The 23,720-nt window shown below is 39.2% G+C and overlaps 2 protein-coding genes and 1 pseudogene across 6 annotated transcripts; 2 read left to right on the forward strand and 1 right to left on the reverse strand.

Moving 5' to 3' along the window:
* Nucleotides 1–803: 803 nt before the first annotated feature.
* On the reverse strand, nt 804–15,278 carry arih1 (ariadne ubiquitin-conjugating enzyme E2 binding protein homolog 1 (Drosophila)). 3 transcript variants are annotated; one of them, XM_020619355.1, is made up of 14 exons: nt 14,794–15,278; nt 10,904–10,971; nt 10,617–10,764; nt 9,872–9,964; nt 9,718–9,773; nt 8,655–8,721; nt 8,388–8,494; nt 8,206–8,248; nt 8,000–8,071; nt 7,461–7,591; nt 7,069–7,126; nt 3,919–4,083; nt 2,736–2,848; nt 804–2,656 (listed from the first exon to the last, which is right to left on the reverse strand). In XM_020619355.1, exons 1-14 carry the CDS (start codon nt 15,079–15,081, stop codon nt 2,572–2,574), a joined length of 1,494 nt encoding a protein of 497 aa, XP_020475011.1. In that variant the 5' UTR covers nt 15,082–15,278; the 3' UTR covers nt 804–2,571. The 3 variants fall into 3 exon arrangements, with proteins under 3 accessions (XP_020475011.1, XP_020475010.1, XP_020475009.1); XM_020619354.1 differs by having other exon boundaries at nt 3,919–4,179; XM_020619353.1 differs by having other exon boundaries at nt 3,919–4,179; nt 7,063–7,126.
* Nucleotides 15,279–16,708: 1,430 nt separating this feature from the next.
* Nucleotides 16,709–19,067, forward strand: LOC109971248 (beta-hexosaminidase subunit beta-like; annotated as a pseudogene).
* On the forward strand, nt 19,066–23,494 carry stoml1 (stomatin (EPB72)-like 1). 3 transcript variants are annotated; one of them, XM_020619418.1, is made up of 8 exons: nt 19,067–19,427; nt 19,635–19,741; nt 19,831–19,980; nt 20,592–20,795; nt 20,875–21,085; nt 21,173–21,373; nt 21,475–21,694; nt 21,894–23,492. In XM_020619418.1, exons 1-7 carry the CDS (start codon nt 19,271–19,273, stop codon nt 21,669–21,671), a joined length of 1,227 nt encoding a protein of 408 aa, XP_020475074.1. In that variant the 5' UTR covers nt 19,067–19,270; the 3' UTR covers nt 21,672–21,694; nt 21,894–23,492. The 3 variants fall into 3 exon arrangements, with proteins under 3 accessions (XP_020475075.1, XP_020475074.1, XP_020475073.1); XM_020619419.1 differs by having other exon boundaries at nt 19,066–19,427; nt 21,194–21,373; nt 21,475–23,494; XM_020619417.1 differs by having other exon boundaries at nt 21,475–23,493.
* Nucleotides 23,495–23,720: the final 226 nt, after the last annotated feature.

Below are 23,720 nucleotides of genomic sequence, written 5' to 3' on the forward strand. Positions count from 1 at the left end.
AGTTGATGAATCTGGGCAATCTGTCGTTTCCCACCATCAGTGTCATATTGTCACAGTAAATAGTCTTCTTCAGGACACGGTTTTAAGACCCATCAAGTACTGATTGTGGCTTTTTTTTTATGAAAATAGCTGCTGCCACAACAAAAACATTGTGCCCATTGTCAAACAACCACCCATGCCAAAATGATGTTTGCAACATTTTGCACTTTAATATTTTCTCCAAAACAGACAACTAAATTTCCCCACATTTTTACACTAAGAGGAAATAAAACACCTTTGATAGTATAAAGAAAAGTGATGTAGAAAAGTATTAAAAGTTTTTGGATGTCTCAACTTAGTGTTAAGTAGCTGCTTTTGTTACTTCAAACACTGAACTGTTCATGAGCTACTAGCAGACAATGATAACAGAGTGAGCCCTGGAGAGCATATTAGCCTGATCATCATAGCAAAAGCTGGTATCACTACAGAACAGCTTGGTGGGAAAATAGCTCATCTTTTGTTGTTATCCATTCAACTTATCATTGGCTTGTGATTTAAGACAAAATGAATCCAAAAGTGACATCATACAAACAAACAGCTAATCTTTATTTTATAATCTGCAAGTAAATTTTTTCCTCTAAAACCAAAATTATTCAATAATGTTACTGAATTAATTCCACACCATTCTGGAAGACAACTCTGCCAAGGTCTGTAATACACTACATTGCAAAACATATAACTCAAAAATGCATCATGGATGTTTGGGGAATTAATATGACTGAGACTAAACCTATTCTAATGACTCACACAGTACTCCCAAAAAATGAGATTTCTCATGACATTTATTCAAATAAACAATACAGTTTATAATTTGCTAGGATAAAATAAGTTTTAACACATAAGAAGCATTTGGGAGAGAATTCCCCAAAGATCTGAAATCAGGGCAAATGATGTTTTAATAATGGCTGACACATTGGTGTCATCTTCTTACTTGCATTAGTGCCTGTATATTCATGTCCCCTCCAGTCAATCTTATAGAGACTGCAATATTGCAGAGACACGAATGAGCATTTACAAGCAGAGAGCTTGACAACCAGAGCAACCACCACACAGAACAATGAAAAACCTGGAGGGGCACTGACATTTCAATGTTGAATTCTCAACCTCAACCCATGTGTGAAAAAGACAGTCCTTAATGCAAAAGCATAACAGCGTTATAAAACAATCCTACAACCTTTAAAAGTTTTGCCCTATATTCCTCATCTGCCGAAGGATCGCGCAAGTCCATCTGTGTATCTTGGTTTAAAGAAATGTTCAATCTCACTGCAAGGCATCTCTTCAAAGAGACGCAGCAACCATCAGCCCCATGCTGTTCAAGTATTCCCCGCAAGAGTGACGCAAATGCCTGACCCTGTATGACAGTGATACAGCCCAATTCGCAGCACCACAAAGTTGTGCTGTCAGTACATTCTATTACCCTCATTCAATCCCCAGGGTGCAAGCTGAGCTTTAAGAGGGCGACGTCAAGCCACGTCAGGAAAGAGAGAGAGAAAAAAGAAAAAGAAAAAAGAGTGAATGTCACTCAGTTTGGCTCTCGCAATTAATTAGTACTGTTCTTAAATGTTAAACACTTCTAAAAACAAACTACGAGGGTATAGCAAAAGGTTAGAATAGAGGGACACAGGGCCGGTGCATTCAATCTCACCTTTGAACTGTAGAACTTTTCCTGCTTGTGGTTTTCTAATTCAGCCGAGTACCTTTACTGAGTCCTTTATCTGATTACTTGGCAAGTAAGAGAAATTCAGTCAGTCCCCATTTAGAGTTAATGATAAGATCTAACTTGTGCATTGCTCTGAAGAGACTGAGGATGATAGGGCGAATGCCTTATTGCCAAAGACCTCCAAACTCCCACACACTATGGAGGAAGTAAACGGACTCAACCTACATGGCAAAGGTACACCTTTTTCAATATTGGTAAGAATAAATATTTGAAAATTATGCAAACACGTGCCACTCTTGCTCTTTCCATGCATATGGACTATTTACAAATTGAAAAATACAGACTTGCTGTTTTGTTCTTTTTGATGCTTTTTCTTCTTTTCCCCCCTGAAATGTCTCTGCCCCTTTGCAATCAACATTCAACCACCCAGACAAGGATCTCACCACATATTGCAGACGTGGTCAGGACAATTAAAGCTGTGTTGAAAACTTTTTCACACTAATGGGAAAACAAAAAGTCAAAATCAAAACAGAAAAGATTCACAAGCAAAAAACAGAGGAAAAGAAAATTGTTCAGGGGAGATGTTACAATACAAGCCAAAAGGATGTATTTGTTTAAGATGGACTTTCTGCTTTCTCAAGACTCCTTTCTGTTGCTAACAATACTGTAGTACACTCTTTTTATTACTCTACTTTTTATTTAAATATAATTTACTTTGTGAAGATTTTGTTAAACAAATCCAGGAAAAAATGATGCAAAAGTAGTTGGTTTGCCAAAGGAGAGGCGGCAGAAGGCCCGTGCTGCCCTGTTAAATTGCATCAGCGCTCTAGTTTGTCAAGATACTCAAGAGTCCGTTGCATTGGGACGTATCCTCAATCCTCAATGTACTCCCACAGGTCCTTCTCATAGCCTTCATGCACGTGCTGTAGCAGCACTCTTCGCCTGCTCTCACAGTATCTAGACACACAAGAGAAATGTGGTGAGTCCAAGAAGACAAACACTGGCAGGCAGAGATTAGGATTCTTCCTTCACTGACCTGTACTTATCTTGTACTTTCTGCTTGATATCCTGCAAGGAATCCTGGGAGATGTCCCGCTCTAGGTAGCCAGACAGCACCTCAGTGGCATTTTCCAGGTCTGCCTGGTTGTTCTGATGAACCAAAAATAAGATAAACATTATTCTTTGTCACAGCATAGATTCAAAGACAGTGATGTCAGTTATCAATGCCCCCTGAACTTTGTAAAATCCTCCTTAAGGACCAGCTCAGATTACAGGAAATGTCTCATTCACTCCTCCCAACAATAAACTGAGTAATTTGGCCTTGGTCAGTCGACCATATCTGCTGCCAGAGAGGGGAAAGATAAATGGGAATGAGGCCAGAACTTCCTGGGATAATCTGCCTTCTAAGAAAAACCATTTCAAGAGAAGTTTAGGGAGCAAGTCATACCAGTCAACGGACTGGACATGTGAATGAGAAAAGATGTAAGATGGTGCTGTGCTGCTCCCTCTGGCAAGAAAAAAACAAACCAAATGTGGTTTGTTACAAAATTTGTTCTTTTTGTGAAAATGTAGTTTCATGATTAATAACAATTTTAAATATCCTGGTAATCTGAGTCTGGTTTGAGGAATTATAAGAAACCTTTTAACAGTGGAAAGTTGTAATCTGCAAGACTGATATAGGGGCAAAAGTATATAAAAACATAAGTAGAAATACTGTATAGCTGTTTTCCCAAGTAATAATAATAAATGGCTATGCAACTGTTGGAGAGTTTGATTAATCAATATAAAAACATAAGACCAGTTGAGCTATAAAAAAGTGTTTAAAAGCCATTATAGTATTTTAATAATGCTAATATTAATAATTGATTATTCAGTGCTTTTATAACCATGTTGCAAAGGTTTGATATTACAACACCGGTTAGAAATGTATGTATATCAGACACCTGTTTGTCTGCTACTGAGGTTAGTTGAAATGTGCCCTTAGACAGTTTAGCCTAATGATTAATCAACATGATTTTGGTGCAGATCTAGTTCAGGGGTTTTAGAGCAATTTCTTTTTTGTGTGTAGTGCATGTAGCACCACAATCACTGTTACTAAACACGGTTCTATTATGATGATTAATTCTTTATTTAATTATTTCTTCATTTTTGTAATTACTGTCTTGCACCGCCTGCTTACATTTATGACATCTGAGCCAACATTTTCCCTTTTATCATACCTCAAAAATAATGGACTGGTTGTTCTTCTTGAGGTAGAAGGCAAAGACGTAAGTGAACATGAGTGTGGAGCGGCACTGGCACAGCACATCCACAGCCTTCTTTAAAAACTGCACCTCAATCCAGGACATGTTGTGTTGCTGCATCTCCTCCATCTTCTGCTTGACCTGAGCATAGAGCTTGTGTTCAAAGCGCAGGCTCTGCATGTGGTTCATGTAGCGATTGCAGTAGAACAGGTACCTTTGCAAGGCTGCCCTGGAGCGCTGCACACACAGCATGGAACTGGGTTTAACTCAAGCATGCTCAACCTTTACTTGACAAGAAATAACTCTTCAGACTCACTCAATCCTGGATCACCAGAAACATACTATATATGGAAATGTATCATTTGTATTCTGTAAGTGTTTCAGGCAAGATGCTATTTTTGGGTGTGCAACAATTAACCATATTTGTCAAGTGTGTAATAGACATTTGCTATCAGCACCACAGCAGCATTTCCTGTACTGTTACCAATGTTTCTAGGGTTGCAGCAGTATACCAGTTTCATGGTATACAATGATATAAAAATTGCTGGCTATCATACCATGCGCATTCGCTTATTACCACCACTGAAGGTGGGGGGGGGGGATGCGTGTGCATCCCCTTTCCTCCCTGACTCACTGAAGTGACCTTCAGTAGCATATGCAGGACAGAAATGGCAGAGAGAGAGAGAGAGAGACTGATATCTCCAATCTCCATACCCCCAAAAATAACTTAAAATCAGCAGTGCAGGATTACTATGGGTATCCCAAAAGCAAACACCTTCTAGAGCACCATCCCTACAATCAGATCAAAGTATGTGCCCCATTTATAACTTTAATCCCTACTGAAAAAATGTGAACGTTTAAACATTGGTCATGTGCTATTAATTTTCCACATCCTGCTCACATTTACACTTGCGTTGTCTTTTCGTTTGCTAACCTCTGACTTACACAAGGACTCGCACTGATCCAGATCTCACCCATACACAAACCTCCTCAGCACACATAAGTGAATATGTTTGTCAGCATTTCTCACTATTTTCAGAATTTTTACAAACTAATCAATCAGTTAATAAAGCAAAATAATCAGATAAATCCATAATGAAACTAATTAATAGTTGCACTTGGATAAAAAATAGCTCCAAAGATATCCACCTCAACCAAGTGAAAGAAAGTCAGTTTGGGCTTTTCCCGTTTTAGGGGGTCGCCACAGCGAGTCGTCACACTGACGACTCGCATGTTGACATGTGGCACGTGTTTTACGCCAGATACCCTTCCTGACGCAACCCTGACTCGAACCTGGGTCGCAGCGGCGAGAGCGCTGCACCTTAACCACTAGCCCACCAGGGACAGCTGTCCACCTCAACCAAGTACAAGAGTAAAATCCTGCTTTTACATCAGTGCATAAGTAATATTAATGTAATGATATAAGATACAATAATACAGTCATAAGGGACATTTTTTGCATTGAGTATTTCTACTTGTAATATTTTAAGTAGCCTACAAAAAAAACTAAGACAAAACCTGAGATCCACTAATATTCGATACATATAAGAGTAAAGTTACTCCAGAAAAGGACACAGATATGGTGGCGCTTTTCTCAAGCGCTCAGTTTTACTTTAAAACTATTCTTTTGCATTCTTGCCTGCTCCTGAAGATACGTTTTAAAATAAAATCCAAAGCTTAAGAAAACTGCCACCATGCCTCTGTCCTTTTTTGGAGCAACTTTACTCTTAAAAGTAGTCTATAATTTCTGATAATAGCCAATGTTTTCATTGTGGGACTTTCACTTGTAACATAGTACTTTTACAGTGTGGTATTAGTGCTTTTACTTCAGTGGATGTGAATACTTCCTCTACCACTTGTGAAAACTAACATGCTTTAGTTATACAGTGCAACATGTTACAGTGGATTCAGAAAGTATTCAGACCCTTTGAAGTTTTACACATTTTATTATGTATCAGACATCTTAAAATTAATTTAATTTTTTTCTCATCAGTGTACATACAATACTTCACAATGATAAAGTGAAAACAGTTTTTGGAGTGTTTTGTTAATTCATTAAAAATAAAGGACTGAAATATCCCATTTACGTAAGTATTGAGACCCTTTGTTATGACACTAGTAATTGGGTTCTGGTGCATCCTACCCTTATTAATAGTCCTTGAGATGCTTGTACAGCTTGATTAGAGTCCACCTGTGCTTAATTACATTTATTGGATATAATTAGGAAAGGCACACAACTGTCTATAAAAGCTGATGGTGTGTGTCAGAGTGAAAACAAAGCCATGACGTGAAGACAAGTAGCAGCAGCCCTGCAAGACAAGACACAGGTCTGGGGAAGGATACAAGAAATTTTCTACAGGACTTAAAGTGCCCAAAAACATGACAGCCTCCATCATTCTCACATAGATCTGGAACCCCCCAACAGTCTTCACAGATCTGCTGCCACCCAAAGTGAGTAATAGGGGACAAAAGGGCCTTGGTCAGACCATTAACCAAGAATAGCACATACAGTGGATACTTTCTGTATCCACTGTATGTGCTGTTTTTTTAATCCTTTTTATAATTCTGTTTATTATTAGAATGTTGTTGACTGTTTTGGGTCAAGCTAGCTCTGCAATTACACTTCTCATTCCAGCTCAACCAACTATCACAGTCACTTGCAATTAAAGTGTATAAACCAGCATAAAACCCTTGTGTATTATTGCCTTTGTGGGTCATTGTAACTGATAATAATAGTAACTGTGTAATACTGTATAAAATAGTTTCTGAAAAAATTATCATGCTGTGAAACTCTTATACCGTTGCAACCCTAGTTCTTGAATAAACTTCTTCTATGAGGTCCTATCACTTGTTTTATTAGTCAGACTGGATTAATTTTTTTTATAAATCAGTCAGCATGTCTGTTGGCGGCTAAAGAATTGTGGTATTTATCAAATTACATACTTTTTTCAGATTTCTTGTCTGAATATGCATGTATCATTACCCAGTGCTGTGGGAGGGAAACAGTACTTGGAGGGTGCTGCCCCTGAATGTAACACTGTTGTTATGCCATTATGTGGTGTATCTGGCAAAGTAAATCAGTATACAGATGTTTAAAATGTATCAATGAGTATCACTTACACTTACCTCTTGAGCATCTCTGGCTGCCTTGGCATCATCTTCATTGTAGCGATTGCAGTTGTACCTGAAATAGCATAACAATTTTCATTTAATATAAGTGACCAGAAGATACATCTCATAAAATCAAACTCTCCACACATTTAAAGGTTGAAGTTTTAAATGAAGTGACCACTATCAATAAAGAGCTATATAAAGTATATTCCAACATGGCACAAGTCATATATTCTATAGCTGTGTCCCAATTCAAGGGACACATCCTTTGAAGGCTCCTCAATAAAGAAACCATCGCATTTCAGTTTGACTTATGGTTCTGCCTTCGCAGACTACAATGTAGACCACATCCTTCAAAGGATACATATCCTGAATTGAGACACAGCTTATAAGTCATTAGCTCTTACCAGGCTGACCCATGGGGTTCCCATGGACCCAGGCAGACCCAACAGAACTCAGCTTTGCAGTTCTGGTTCCGACAAACCATGTGATTGCAGCCTCCATCTTTCTCTATGGTCACATGGCATTTTGGACACTCCTGCCACAAGAGGGGGATAATGGGTTTTTGTAAGTCTCTGCTCAAGGCAATAGGACAAAAGCAATAACGAATTCAAACTAAAGACTGAAAAAGAGACGGGGTAAAAATGCTTAGAGTGTGTTTAGAGTTAAGAAGCTGTTTAAAAAAAAAAAAAACACAAATCTGTCTAGAATGTTTTTGGGCAGGTTTTCTTTTAAGTCTAGAACCAGTATTGTAGGCCTGATGGCTTGAGAATCTCATTTAAAATGTTTGTCTAAAATGTCAGTTTTTCACCTTAAAAAGATCGGACTGCATGATCAGTAATTCCACAACTGAAATTTGTTTGTCGCCAAATGGCAACATATACATACCATACATATAATGAACCATTCAAGTGTGCCAATCTAACACACCACTTTGATTCAATACCTTAGTATTTGCTGCAATCCAGTTTGAGGTTTCACTGTCATCGTCACATTTCTTAATCCATTTTCTCAGCCACTACAAAAGAATTAAAACAGGGGTAAGAAATTATCATATTGACATTGAATGTTTTTCATAACAGAATTTCACTCATGCTGGAGTAATGGCTTAATATTTCTGTTAAAGACATAAACTACTAAAGGTTGGCTTACCTTACACTTGACAGGATCATGCCAATTCTCTCCACAGTTGAAACTGCAATAACAGGAGGGATAACAAGACAAATTCAAATAAAATATAATACTCACAGGGTCAACATTCAAGTATTATAAGTCAGTTCACAAAAGACTAATGCACCATTTTTTTTTTTTTTTTTTTTAACAAGCTCTCTTACCAGAATTGACGGCCACACTTGCACCTCACTGGCTTGGCATCTGGGTACTGGACTTTGACAACATGATGGCAGTCTGGTGCAGGGCACCACTTTAAGAGTCGATTACACTTAAAGGGAGTAATGAGAAATACAATATTAACTCATAATTAAAAAGATCTGTGCCCTTCCAAGTAGTGCATATACAATGGCCTAAAAGCTCAACATCATAAATCAAAGTTTTATATACCATTTGAATATATCATTAAAGAGAAAAGATCCAAAGCTTACCTCTACAAAACTATTCGTAATTAAATGCTGGTACTTCAACTTCACTTTTGAATCTGTTATGAGGCGCCTATAGGAAATGTCAAATTATTTATATTCAGTGCACATTGTTCAAGCAACAAAGCTAGAAATAAACAACAGTCACAGAATTTCACATTTTCTTGAGCATCTCAGTGAAGTAATATTTTAAGTTTACATTACAATCAAAATAATCATTTGGTTGCTGACACAACTATTTACCAGCAACACATAAGTTTAAGTGCAGGCTACTAACTAAGAGCTTCATAATGGAGCCCGCCTAACATGTTGCATGCATCATTAAAGATAGCATGTTTTTAAAGTGTGATATCGCACTTGGAATATGTTTTTCGTGTAGCTAGAAATAAAATGGTACTGGTAAATGGATATGCTGGATAATTAAATACATTAAATTTAGCCACTGTGAAAGAAATGTGTTTCTGTGCCTGCTGCACCCTAAACGGATCAGTGAAAACAATGCTAGGTCTCCTGCTAGCAGGAGAGATCAAAATGTAGGTTAAGACAATTACTGTGAGCTGGTATAAGAGATTAGTCTCTATATTTTCAATATGGAGGTGTAATTTTTGCACTACAGGCTGAACACTGTAAAGCAGTAAAACAGTGGTCCAACAACAGAACTGTCAGATAAAGATTCTTCCAATTTACCCTTAATAAGGAAAGCACATGTTTTTAAGAGCAATGATATAAATTTTCCTCAAAGTAATTTTTGTGAAATAATTATGTTTGTGCTCTTTACTAATAGTTTGAAACATATAATCAAGTTGCATAAATTAAGGAATTCAATGTTTTCTGACATTGCAGATCCAGTGAAATAATCTTCTGACAAAAATTACCTTGAAAGTACTTTGTTAGCAACTGTATGTCTCTGTATACTTAATTTACAAAAAAATAAGACAATATAAAAACAAAAGCAATCATTTTTGTGTCCTGTTTGTCATCACAGCAATGGGTCAGTCACATCTACTTATGCTGATCATTGCTGACCAGTATGCAAGACATCAAAACAAACATAAGCACAGATACTCACATGACTGTGTTGTCATCAACCAAAATGTCACAACTATGAGCAGGACAAGAAATGGTCTGAGAAAACAAGACAGAAAGCAAATCATTAATCAGACAGTTATTAAAAGACTAACACTGATCAGTGATTCATATTCTAAACAGGTCTTAGAGGGTACCTGTCCCATTCCTTCTTCTATGATTTTGGTAGTCAGATAATCTCCCCAGCACTGCATGCAGAATTTGTGTCCACACTCCAGGCCAGTAAAATACTGTAAAACAGAAGTATATAATTTAATTTCAAATGAGCCAAACAAGGCATTACATGATTTCTAAGCATGTGTGCTTTTGTAGTGAACAGTAGTGAATCCTGAGTTTAATTAATGAGAATGGGTGGCAAACAGAGATGTTTAGTTGTGTCAGTAGTTGGTATGACAAAATATTAATCCTAGTCCTTCATCATAGATACAGTACTTGTCCTCTTTTTAGCCAGTGTCGTTGAGAATTAATTTATACACATTATTACACACGATTAAAATTTTAGTCCATGCCTCTTGAGTTATACAAGGTAAAATATGCCTTAAATCTCCATTGTTCCATTAAGCAAAGACAATTCTAATGTCCAACAATTTTTGCCAAAATCCCTATTGTAAAATGGTAAATGGACTGTATTTTATATAGCGCTTTCTCACAGTGTGTTGCACTGGCCAAAGCGCTTTACAGAAGATCATACACCATTCACCCATTCACACACAGTGTCTTGCTCAGGGACACTTAGGCATGCAGGGAGACCGGGAGTTGAACCACCAACTTGCTGGTCAGGAGATGACTGCCCTACCTCATGAGCCACAGCCACCCCATAGCAACTTAGACCTGATCACACAATCTGCTAGTGCAACAACACAGTGTCTTTATGGGACTTACAGAGTTGGGAAAGTTCAGATAGCAAATCTGACATGGCATGTCTTGTGCCGATGATCTAGTGTTGATTGGAGGACGGATCCGAGGCTTCTTACTGGGGTTAATAACATGACACTCAGAGAAAAGCTTGTCCAGATTACCATCAAAATACCTGTATAAATTGAGATAATAAAAAAGAAAAGAAATCAGTTTTAAAAAAAGCATGAAGACAGAAGCTCTCCCTCTTCTCAGCTAACGTGTACTGGCTGGCAAGTTAAAGGTGGCAAATAAAAAATATAAAGCAGTGTTACCTTTCCATAAGCTTTTCTTTATCCCAGTTGAAGTGACTGAGAAGGATGCGTGTTATTGTTGCAGGATTCTAGAGAAATGAGAAATGGTTGGTCAAAAATAAACCTTCAATTTTGAATTAATATACATTTTTCCATAATTTTACACCTATTACAAGTTTAAATCAATTTTGTGGTACAACAGGCAACTAAGTATTCTGGATTTTTAGATATGGATTAAGACAGATTGGACCATAGTGGTAATATATGAAATTCAGATATTTGGAGCCAATCCCAGTTGACATTGGGCTAGAGTCAGGGTACACCCTGGACAGGTCACCAGTCTATCACAAAGCTGACACTTAGAGACAGACAACCACACACTCTCACGGGCAATTAAGAGTCACCAATCAACCAAGGTTACATGTCTTTGGACTATGGGCGGAAGATGGAGTATCCGCAGAAAATCCATACAGGCACAAGGAAAACATGCGAACACCACACAGAAAGGTACCAGGTCTGCTAGGGCTCAAACGCAGAACCTTCTTGCTGTGAGGCAACAACACTAACCATGTCCCATCAGATGTCACATTTTTAAAAAATAATTCACAAAGCTGGCATTCACTGCAGGGCTCTTTCATTGCATTGCACTGAAGAGGACTTCCAATTTTTCTGTTCTTTCCAAATACAAGTTTTGGATTTTTGCTGTCTGTAGACTTTTCGCAAGAAAAATGGCAGCTGTTTATGATGTAGCCTACAGTAATAGGATAAGGATAATCACCTTTATTGGCCAAGTATGTTACACACAAGGAATTTGTTTCCGGTACAGAACCGAGGCAGCCATCTGCGGCGCCAACTCAACTGATGGCTCTAACCATTGAGGGCAAGGACACTTCGACATGTGGACTGCAGGCACTGAGATTCGAACCTTCAACCTTCTGGTTGGGAGACAACTGCTCTACCTACCGCACTGTCGCCTCACCCTAATAAACCATAACATAATACTATGTAATACCCTCTTCTGTCAGATGTACATAGGGTTGACAAATTAAAAAAAAACCCAAACTAAAGTGTGTCAGTAAGGAGCAGGATACCAAAACAGCTTTAGTGCACCTTGGCATTAATTCTACAAACCCATAACTCTATACAGTAAAGTGTGGAGATATGACAGCCATGTTTCTCCCACCGGTTTTGTGCTCTAAAACAACACAAATACACCCCTTACTCAAAATAAATATGTGAAGCTCCTGGTTTCAATTATCACTCTTGAGCTACTCCAGGTTTTCTGTTTGCTAGTTCTCATTTGTTCTCTGTTCATGCAGAGAGAAACTCCACTCCAGGTGACGATTTGCTACAATTACACTCATGCTAATAAATTGTGATCATAGGTGGTATCTGCACAAACTGAAAAGAAGAACAAAAGTAAATCATCAATGCTGCACTTTAGTAGTGAAATTAATTTGAATAACAAGATTAATTAGTGTCAATGCTGTTTGCCAGTGGGCATCGTGCAGTGTGGTAGAATATGAAAGAACACCAATCACCCAACTTTTCTAAAGCTCCTCCACTCCATGGGCAATAATCACAGAAATCCACTTTCACTGATCCTAACAGGCCAATAAAAGTTTGTGTTGGTTTACTATATAACTGACAATCTATTTTATACATTTTGCTAGACATCCCATTCCATATGACGCCTTCATCATGGTCTGCCAAAGGCTTCATGCTGAAAAGCGTTGGTCTTCTTACTGAAGTTGCTCAAAACAGTGCAAGTGTTGCTGGACTTTTTGCTTTCCAGTTTGCTTTTCCCTTGTCTGTGCATCTTGACAGTGGATGAATTTGTGCCAGAACTTTCTGCTGTGTGATAAAATAAAATAAATGCAACTTTTTTTCTGGCTACTGAAGTAACTACACTGATGTGTACTAAATGTCACTACAGTTACAATCATTCAAGTGTCTCCCCACTCCTCGGGACACCTGGGTATGATGATGCATGCAACTTATGTAAAAATCATTCAAAGTATATATGTGTAGTACAAATATATTTTGTAGAAGCATTTTAAAGCCCATTTTGAAATACGACGACGTAGCAAAAGTAGAGGACATCATAGTTTGACTGTTTAAGGAAAGCAATGGAGTATGTTCTCATCTGTCACAAGATTAGACAGGGGAATTGTCTCCATTTAACTGTTCCTTACTTCACTCTGTCCTGATGTAATCAGGGCTGAGACATCAGAGGGTAATTCATGACATGACTATGGAAATGCAAATAAATGTTTGATGGCAATGAGTGTAGGACTATAAAAATATATTATGTTAAACTGCAGGATTGTGTAATTTGTGTAAACCCCACTAAAAATAGCCCAATCATTTCTCCAACTACAGCTGTCAACATGTGCAAACATCATCATTAACAGGCAAAATAGCGCAGTAGAATATACCTGAGAATAAATCATGATACTGACACAATGTATTAATGAACATACTGTCTGTTTATTAGGTACACCTAGCTTAAACTAATGCAGTATAATTAACAACCCTGCAGTAAATCCTATCTACGTGAAGCTTGTCTGATCACATTTTTGGCTGACAAAGTCACTGATTCAATTTCATACTCCTGACTTATAGTGACAGATGTTCTGAATACTTAGGCAAAATATTACAAACACCTCAGTATGGTTGGAGACCTTGCTCATGCCAGTTTTTCTGAAGTTTGCTATGCAGTCTTTGACAGTATGAAGGCTCGACATCAGCCTTTTGTAACTTGGCCCCTAAGCTAGACAAAAGCAGTCACTTTTGACATGACAAGGCAAGGTACAGTCACTAGAGACATGTAAAGTACATTCAGCTGCAGTAACCTATCCTAATAGCACTAAAAGGTTTAGGTCAGAAACCAGGTAAATTAATTTACTCTCTAAAAGTTATTTGTTAGTGCTGCAAAACCTTGCAAATTAACTAGTAATCCTATTTATAAGAGAATCAACATGTCACTTGTTTCTGCTGTACCAACAACTCCCATGCTGTTGTACTGTATCATAAGAGGAGACATTATACCTATTTTAGTCTTGGGGCTTGTTTTCACACACATATAAAATGCAACGTTATGTCCTAAAAATGTAGTGACGAATCTATCACGACCACTTTGCATTTCATTCTGTACCTACGTGAAGCTAAGTGAAATGAAATGGAGGCCCAAGTTAACGCTAAACCGAAAGACTCTAATGTGGTACCCCCGAAATTTAATCTTAAACTGCTGCAAGATTATAACGTCTTCGAGGGATATATTCAAACTTTGTGTAAACCACTATAACTCGCTGACATTAAGTAACAGCATACAACGTTAACTTGCTAACTAATTCGATGACTAAACCAACCCTGACCAAATCAACATTAAAATAACATCCAGGGTCACGTTATTTTACAAATTTTGTGACGATAAAGTTAAAGTGCTTTGTTGATGAACTTCAACTTTCGTCTAGCGTGAGTTAGCAGTAAGTTCCAAATATGCGGTGCTTTTCCAGTGGGGTGCTAGGTTTGCGGTTACAGTTGGCTACTTAGCTAGCTAGCTAGCTTACTTACAAGCTAACGTTATCTTAGCAAACGTTGCTGCCAACTTCTTATTAGGGATTAGACTACTTCCTGGAACAAAATTCGTATAGTGGAAATAACTACTTTGATGTCCACAGTGAACACTGTCCATATTTTCATTTCACACACTACCCACACAAGACAGAAACAAATTAAGAAAAAAAATATTCAGTGCTGTGTAAATCTTATCAATTTAACACTAGCAACTTCCAGCAAGTAAACTACTCCTACGACGCTAACGGCTAAGCTAACACCCATGGCCTGTCTACGCTTCATCCAAGCTTGGACCCCGGTCTTTCCTGACGCTGACATACCAAAATACCTACCTGGATGACCTCGTTGACCTCCCGGATACACTCCACCATATGCTGGAGGATCTGCTCCGCAGTCAAAACCTCGAAACGGTAGTCTTCCTCCTCTTCCTCACCCGGACCATGGCCACCTCCACCAGTCTCGCCGCACTCGTCTCGTTCCCCACCGGCCACCACGGGATCGACCAACTCCACCTCTCCGAGCTCCAGGGTGTCGTCCTCGGGCTCCTCTTCGGCGCTATCCTCGCTACATTCCTCCTCTTCGTCGTCGTATTCATAGTTATAGCCCTCGTCTGAGTCCATTCCTAGGGTGGTTATCAGCTAGTGACAAGCACACCTATAGGTCTACAGCGTGTGAAATGTTGATTGCGGAACAATACGAAAACCAAAATTATCCCAGCCTCTTTTTCAGCTGCAGCGAAAATAACAACAAAACGTCGCCGCTGCTAAGCCAACAAAGAGACACAGCGTCACCAACTGACGGCGGCCTTACGTCAGTGACGTCCAATGTCAAAAAATTATTGTATGTCTTTGACAAAACTTTTTAAAAATTTGATTTAAAAAAAAAAAGAAATAAACTAACAATAATAATAATGTGCGATTTAAACACTTGTAGCTAACGTTATCAGCTAACTGGTTATTAAAACAGTTCCACTCATAAAATGTAGGCAAGGCCAGCAGTTGCAAAATAAGAGTAGGCGAACTATACGATTATGATATTGTTCATAATTCGTCTTAATTGTTTTTAATTTGTAAAACGTTGTCATATTTTATCAGCCAACACCCAATGAAGCCATGCTTATTAAATTTCACAGTAACATTTCTTATACCAGCTTCAGTTATTGATTCAGACATTTTTGCAGTGATTTAATAATGAGAACTGTGAATGATAGTTGCTATAGGCCAGGAAACCCAGAGGATAACTTATTGTTCACATGGACAAATAAACAGTTTAAACAATGTACGTCACCTTTTGATGAAAAAAGAAAAACACCCACACTTTGTGACCTTGCTCATATGACTCATACTCCCAGGTACAATCAGCTCAGTTAGTGCCAGTGAACACTGTGTAAGTCATGTATGCGACTGATTCTAGACCATACATTCATCCAAATTTTAATTTACTGCTATTAATTATTCTCCAGCTTGGTCTACCCACAGTGGAGGGAGTATGGTCATTACCACAGGCTCTCACCTCCTCACCAGAGCGATATCCACTGAACCCAAGGGTTTTCTACTTTGGTTACAGAAGACAGTCAGCCATGCAGCAGGGATGTTGTGTTTTGGATGCTCTATTCAAGAGCTATTTTGCTGAAATTTTCCCAGACCATACCATACCATCTGGTAGGTGAAAGTGAGGTGGAATTAAGACTATGGCAAAATGAAAGTAAGATTGTAAACCACAAAAGATCAAAGGTCCAGCAAAAATGGTAACTATTCACAAAGTGTTTCTGTGACTGTGACCGAAAATTTAAATTTACTGCTACAACACTATATTTCATAATTTCCATAGTGCTATTTGTTAACAGTCATTGTAGTGCTAGTGTAGACACTCTGTACATGTTGAAGGCCAAATTTTGAATCCACAAAAATGTAGAGCAAAGTGCTCACTGTAGTTTTTGTTTTGAATGCCGTTTGTCGAGTAGTAGATCAATGGGATTTGTGGAGACAGCAGCTCATTAGTCAGCTAGTGTAGGCCTGCCTGGTCTAAAACCCCACAATGACAATGGACCAGAGTAGCACAAACTTCATGTTTGTGTTTTCAAAAATACTATAGCTTAAGGCAGTATGAATATAACATTATCAGAATGAAAGCGCACAGGCTATTATTTCTACAAAATGTAAACATAGCATCTGTAATGACTGCGTTATTTCACTTTTGTAACAACCAGCAAATGGTGTTGTGCAATTCAGTAAGGATACGCCTTTTATGTCGGAGGTCAGTGTTGATCATAATGACTGTGAGAGTTACCCAAAGGAGGACTCTTCTGAGAAATGTAAGTATCAACACATTTATTTGAGCCAGAGCAGCAGGGGTAAATGTCACAACTAGTAGGTCTGATGCTTTGTCTGACTTGTTCGTATTTGTATTCCAGACAATCTGAGTGTCTCTGCAGGACAAGCGTCTCTGAATGCAGAAACTGTGGGGTGCTGTAAGAGGTTATTATAGCCAGTACATTTTTGAAGAACATTTAAAATGAATTAAGAACATGTATCATCAAAAGTATAAAAATGGATCAATTGCTAACAATCAAATCTTGTTTAGAAAGTTACACTTGATTTCTCATGCTGCCAAGCGTTTACTTACCGGTATAAGTATATGGTTATCTTCTGCTTAAGCACAGGTCTGGAAACCTTCAGTAAGTTGGTGCATCAAGATGATTTCGGCTCAGTAATTTTTATAGATTGTTTTCCACACTGATGTGGGCCCTAAAGTCGTTAATTCTTGAATACACAATCTCATGATATTACTGAACTTGGTTAATGTTTGGGTTGGATTATTCCAGTCACAATTTTTTTTTTCTGGTTGTTTATTTTTTTAGTCTTTTGTGAACAAGACTAAGAATGAAGACTCTCCCGGGTTTCAATACAAGGGGATTTTGTTGGATACTTCACGTCACTATTTACCAGTGTGGGCTAATTTAATAGCTCTGGTAATAATCAGATAAACTACTCTGAACTTCTGTTTGACTGCCCACACTTATCAGTGGTATTAACATAATGTTTTCATGTTAGGATGCAATGGCCAACAGTATGTTCAGTGTGTTTCATTGGCACATTGTTGATGACCCCTCATTTCCTTACCAGAGCCACACCTTTCCAGACCTTTCCACCAAGGTACAGTATGTCTTGTGGGTGAAGGGAGCTGTTAAAAAAAGCCGTCTCATGTCATGTGCACAATAACTTTGCTCACAGTTTGCCTTGCAAACATTTTATGTGCTTTTTATAAGATATTTAGTTATTTTATTCCTAGATTTGTATATAGGCTGCTAGACACTGTTAAGTTGTGTTCACCCTGAACAATGGCTTTTGGCTCACATGCAGGGGGGCTTTCCATGTGATGACTCACATCTACACACAATCCAATGTGAGAAGGGTGATCTCATATGCCAGGCTATGGGGAATATGGGTCATTCCTGAGTTTGATTCACCTGATCACACCAAATCTTGGGGAAAAGGTAAAATTCAAAGACCAAATAAGTACATTTACTCAAAAACATCTTTTTGTCAAATAATCTCAGCTCCTTAAACTTCAACATATAAAGTACTGGGCATTATGCCTGCTTTGCTTATAAATAAAACTTGTCTGCAAAACCTGCAAGTTAAGACTATAAATAGTAACAAGACAAGTCTGACTCATTTCTTGTCTGGAGGACTCTTGTAGCTATCAGTTGCAACAAATGCCTGCACTCCACAGACAATGTAAGAAATGTATTTAAACAAAATGCTGAACTAAATCCGACTGCTAACTATTTATTTCCTAGGGCAGTCTGACCTGTTGACTCCCTGCTACAGATGGGCCTCAAGTGGAGGAGTTCAAGTATCTTGGGGTCTTGTTCACGAGTGAGGGAAGGATGGAACGGGAGATTGACAGGCGTATCGGTGCAGCTTCTGCAGTAATGCGGTCGATGTACCGGTCCATCGTGGTGAAGAAGGAGCTGAGCTGTGGTCACCTGGGAGGAGCTCAGCGTAGAACCGCTGCTCCTCCACATCGAGAGGAGCCAGCTGAGGTGGCTCGGGCATCTGTTTCGGATGCCTCCTAGGCGCCTTCCTAGGGAGGTGTTCCGGGCATGTCCCACCGGGAGGAGGCCCCGGGGAAGACCCAGGACACGCTGGAGGGACTATGTCTCTCGGCTGGCCTGGGAACGCCGCGGCATTCCCCCGGAGGAGCTGGAGGAAGTGTCTGGAGAGAGGGAAGTCTGGGCATCTTTGCTTAGACTGCTGCCCCCGCGACCCGGTCCCGGATAAGCGGAGGAAAATGGATGGATGGATGGATGGTCATATTATCCATACGATATATAGGCTGATATTGTGTGGCTGTTAGCCTACAGACCATTTTAACTTATCATGCCTTATTTCATGTATACAATATGAAAACCTCAGTAAATTATCTGTGTGACGCATATTTCCATTTACAGTAATATATATTTTTGAAATGTGATATTTTGCATACAATAACCATATGACGGCGAAAATGCAGCTTTCATTAAACAGGTTGGGTCTCTGACCTGTCCTGCAATTAGGTTAGATTACCGAAGGGTGGCAGTAATGCGCACATTTACTGGTGACAGTAAACACCAAGAAGAAGAACTGCAGCGACTTAACAACACGGACGTTGCTAGAAACTTAAGCTACTTGGCATAAAGCGCTAAAGGGTCCTGTTTGTAATAATAACGGTAACAACTTTATTTCAACTGGGCAGTTATGGCTGACAACCGATGAACAATTTTAGGTTTTTTATACGATGAATAACGACTAATTTAGTTAAATAATGTTTAGCAGGTCGTATAAGCTGCTCCCTCAGAGGGACTCCACTACTGCTAGGACTCCTGGCTTGTTTGTAGACAGTGACAGCTTTACACGGCCCAACTACCACAAAGGACTCTCATTTGACTACATCCCTAATGTTTCTGAAAACGACTTCACTGGTAGGTAACATATTAATACGGAAACCAGCCTAGTTTCCGGAGCGAGGTTGAGGTCACTCGTGATATAATTTGAGTAGTATAATTTCTCAGACTATAGAAATCTCCCCACAGACATCATGCAACTGTTTTGTAGGCTGAGTAGCCTAGTTTTCCCCATGACTGACTTAGTGAAAACATCTTTAAGACAAACTCTTTTTTTTCTTTCAGATACCTCCCAAGGATGGCTGTCGTTGATCTGCAACCTGATTGTCATCTTCCTAGTCTACATCTGCACCTTTGTAACCTTTCCTATAACAGGGTGGTTTGTACTGAAAGTAAGCTAAAACTGTTTCAGCAGTTCTTCCCACAGCATATCAATTCACGGGTTAAGAATCAAAACAACCATCTGTGATTTTGTGTGCAGACAGTGCCTAACTACCAGAGGATTGTAGTTTTTCGTTTGGGTCGAGTTTGCCCTCCAAAGGGCCCTGGTATTGTCCTTGTGCTGCCCCTCATTGACCAGTGGCAGAAAGTAGACCTACGCACACGTGCTTTCAACATCCCCCCTTGCCAGGTAAATCATTTGTTGAATTCATTAAACACTGAAACAACAGCAGTGCAGATCAGGATTTATTAATTTTTATTCCTGAACTCTGAACAAATTTAATAAAATCTAGATACTGATTACGATGCTAAGAACTACTTCTTTCAGACCCATAGAGTGGGATTTTATACAGAATTCCAAATAGCTGAATATGTGATTCTTATACTACACGTGTGGTCGCTGAGGGTTCTTGGTTGCTTATCCACCGTTTTGTTTATTAAACATTTTTCTTAGTTGTGCAAGTGTTATGTTGTCCATCAGGTGGCGGTGTTGTTACACTGTTGATCAATGTGAAACTGGACACAGTAATCTGATACTTGCAGAAATCTGAGCGGTGTGTGACATCACATGTTTATTGATACTCTTAAGTTTTAGCCTCCTGCAGTGCATTTGAACATGCCTTAATATTAGCTGCAGACTTTGTATATTCAGCCTTAGTGAATATTTCTTAGTCAATATCTTCTGTAAGAATGAAGAAAAGGTGTTTGTGTTCTTTAAACTGGAACAAATATCAAATGACAAGTGGGTCTGAGTAAATTCAGCAGTCATGTTTAATATAAAATGTTCTTCTACGTGTGCAGGTGAATACCCGGGATGGTGGTGTGTTGTCAGTGGGAGCGGACATTCAGTTTAGGATTTGGAATCCTGTCATGTCAGTGGTGGCAGTCCAGGACTTGAATGCCTCAACCAGAATGACAGCACAGAATGCTTTGACCCACAGCCTGGTCAAGAAGACTGTCAGGGAGATCCAACTTGAGAGAGTTAAACTGGGGGAATATCTTGGGGTGAGACTACTCTGGAGCTTGTCTCTGCTGGCTTTTCATGGTGTCAGGTCAAACTTACATCTTTTTTTGCTCTCTGCAGATGGACATAAATGAGACGACTCGGCCCTGGGGTTTGGAGGTGGACAGGGTAGAGCTTACTTTGGGCTCTCTAATAAAAGCACCTGAAGAAGGCCCTTCTGGGCCCCTCATAATGCCTCCCTCTGTGCCTGGATTGGAAGGCCTTACTGGCCCCATTCAGCAGTTGGCCATGCACTTTTTGAGTCATAGTGGGCATTCACAGCCTCCACAAGGTATGGCTGCACACTCAGGGCTGCTTTTGTACAACTGCACCCATAATGATAATGCTATATAATACAGCTATACCTCTTTCTCCTCAGAGGATAGTGTAATGTTTACAGATGAGCTCAGCAGTGCCCCTCAGACTGATGTGACCAGATCAGGTTCTGTTGAAGAGCTGCTGGACAGGGTCAAGTTCCTACTTTCTGAAAATCTGGTCCACCAGGTTGGGGCCTGTTTCCAGTTTAACATCAGCATGGGAGATGGACAGCATCACAGTTACTATGTAGATTTAAGCCAAGGTGAATGTGCACCATATTCTATAAATATGATAATTTTCATTGAAATAAATCAAGGAAATCTTTTTAAGAAATGTCTCCATTGCTCTTTGTGTGTTCTTTAGGCAGCGGTGCAGCCGGAGCAGGGTCCTTGTGCCAAGAGCCAGATGTGACACTGAGTACAAGTGATGGTGACCTTCTGGCAATGTTCCAGGGCAGGCTAAAGCCATATACTGCTTACACCAGTGGCAGACTTAAAATCCAGGGAGACATTAAGACTGCCATGAAGCTGGAGGAGCTTATAAACTTACTTAAAAAGTAGTGCTTCTAGTAAGATTTCTGTAGGTATGTTTTAAATCCATAATTTTAACTGTAAAGTATGTTTTTGTGTATGCATTTGTCAAATAGACTGCGGGTACGCAAGGTCTGTCTACAGGAACAGTTACTCTGAATTTTACAGTATCAACCTACTACAAAATTTATGAATAATCATTCCACATTAGCACCTTTCAATTTCTAATCCTGTTTCCGTTTTATGAGCCAGTCAAATGGTTGTGCAAGTGGTTGGGAATCCTGCGGAGCCAGCCAGATCCCCTCCACCTGCAGTGCCCGCTGTCATCATCCCCCCAGGTAATATACATACAGCCAGGGGGGTGGGATAGAATACCTCAGAGGACAAGAAGGTTTCCTGGAGGGAGTGGAGGAAGAGTAAACTGTTTTCACTATTTGAAATTGGGACATATAAGACACAAATGTCCCGAGTGGTCTCATGGCAGATTTACCCAGGGTCAACAGGGGAACCCTAGGTCAAGGGTACCTATAAACCAGGGGCATGGTCCCCCTCCTAAGTATTAGTCACTGGAACAACAAGGACAGTGTGAATCGTTCTGACTTTTTCAACCTCCATTAATGTGCATCTCCAGAGGAAAAAAAAAACTGTTGAAGTGCTGATATCTGGAATGTGACTTTTGGCTGTTGACACTGCATATAGCCTAATGACTGCTATAATTGGCTTGGAGATGTTGATGAAACCTATAAATTTAGCTAAAATATGAATGACCTTTATTAATGTTGATTTGTCAGAGGCATCACTTCCTGTGTGTCCATCTCACTGCACTCTTCAATATTTTAAGACTGAGTCAAGTACAGGCAGATAGTATTTTCTCTCATTGTCCCAGGGAAACAGGTGGCTGTAGTGGTAGTAGAGATAAAAAGGGGAAAAGCAGCGTTCCATATGTTACAGTGGTAAATATAGACTATGAGCCAGAACATTTAGGTTCAATGATTTTAGAGTCAGAATTTATGCAGTAATATTTCAATCTTGCTAGTGAAGAAAGCTGACAAAGTAAGTGTTGACTGGTACATGATCTATACAGTGTATTAAAGCTCATAGATCTTTAAATGATGTCATAGAGGATTTTCAAGCTGAAGTTCTAAATTCACACACACTGCTGGTAAATGTTCCACCTGAGATCAAGTGGTTTAATATGACTGATCTGTGTTCTGCATTTTTCAGAGTGCTGCTGTTCTCATGTGTTTAATAAAGTTCTGAAGGATTACATGAAGAAATTGGCAGATAAGATCTCAAGTGCTGTATGTTGAGGACATTATTTGTGTGCACTGGACTATGAGACGTGCCATAAAGACTTCATGACCCTGTTAGCTGAATGAGGACAAATTGAACTAATTGCAATACTGTAAGGATGAGGAGAATTATGTAGGCAGATTGATCAGGGAGGGGACATGAGCGGTGTCCCCCCTCACAGTTCAGGGCAGTAGCTGGGGCTCCTGGACTGCCCATGGTAAGAGAAATGAAATGTTAAATTGATCGTTGTTACAGCGTGTACCGGCTTTGGCTCTCCCAGACTATAAGCAACTATTTTTGCTGTATTTGTGTTGACAGAACTATGCTTGAGGCCCAAGAGACAGGTGTGGGCTCACGTGTGCAGTCTGGAGAGTATTATTTTACAATGTTAACACCAGGTTTGACATCCTAATACATGACATGAGCTTTTATGTTAAACAAATGACCAATATGCACAGGAGTATTTTCTCTTGTGTGGCCTGTGTTGTCTTTTTGCAGGCTGGAGAGTCCAAAGTGAGAGCATAACTTACATTACATGATATGTAATAGAGTACAGTAAGCGTGTGTAGATTACATATAGTTGCAGTAGTCAATGATTCAATATTTGATTTTGATTTGATTTGATTTGATTTATTCTTTCAAGCATGTAAAGACAGTTGATATATCAACACACATAATTTTACACATATCCAACAAATGCTAATCCAATATCAATTTGCTTATACCTAGTACATGCTTGAATGGAGTAGGAAGAAGTCAGACTTATCCAGTCCTACCCCATGACAT

This window comes from Monopterus albus, unplaced genomic scaffold (genome assembly GCF_001952655.1).
Source record: "Monopterus albus unplaced genomic scaffold, M_albus_1.0 scaffold218.1, whole genome shotgun sequence".
NCBI lineage: Eukaryota > Metazoa > Chordata > Actinopteri > Synbranchiformes > Synbranchidae > Monopterus > Monopterus albus.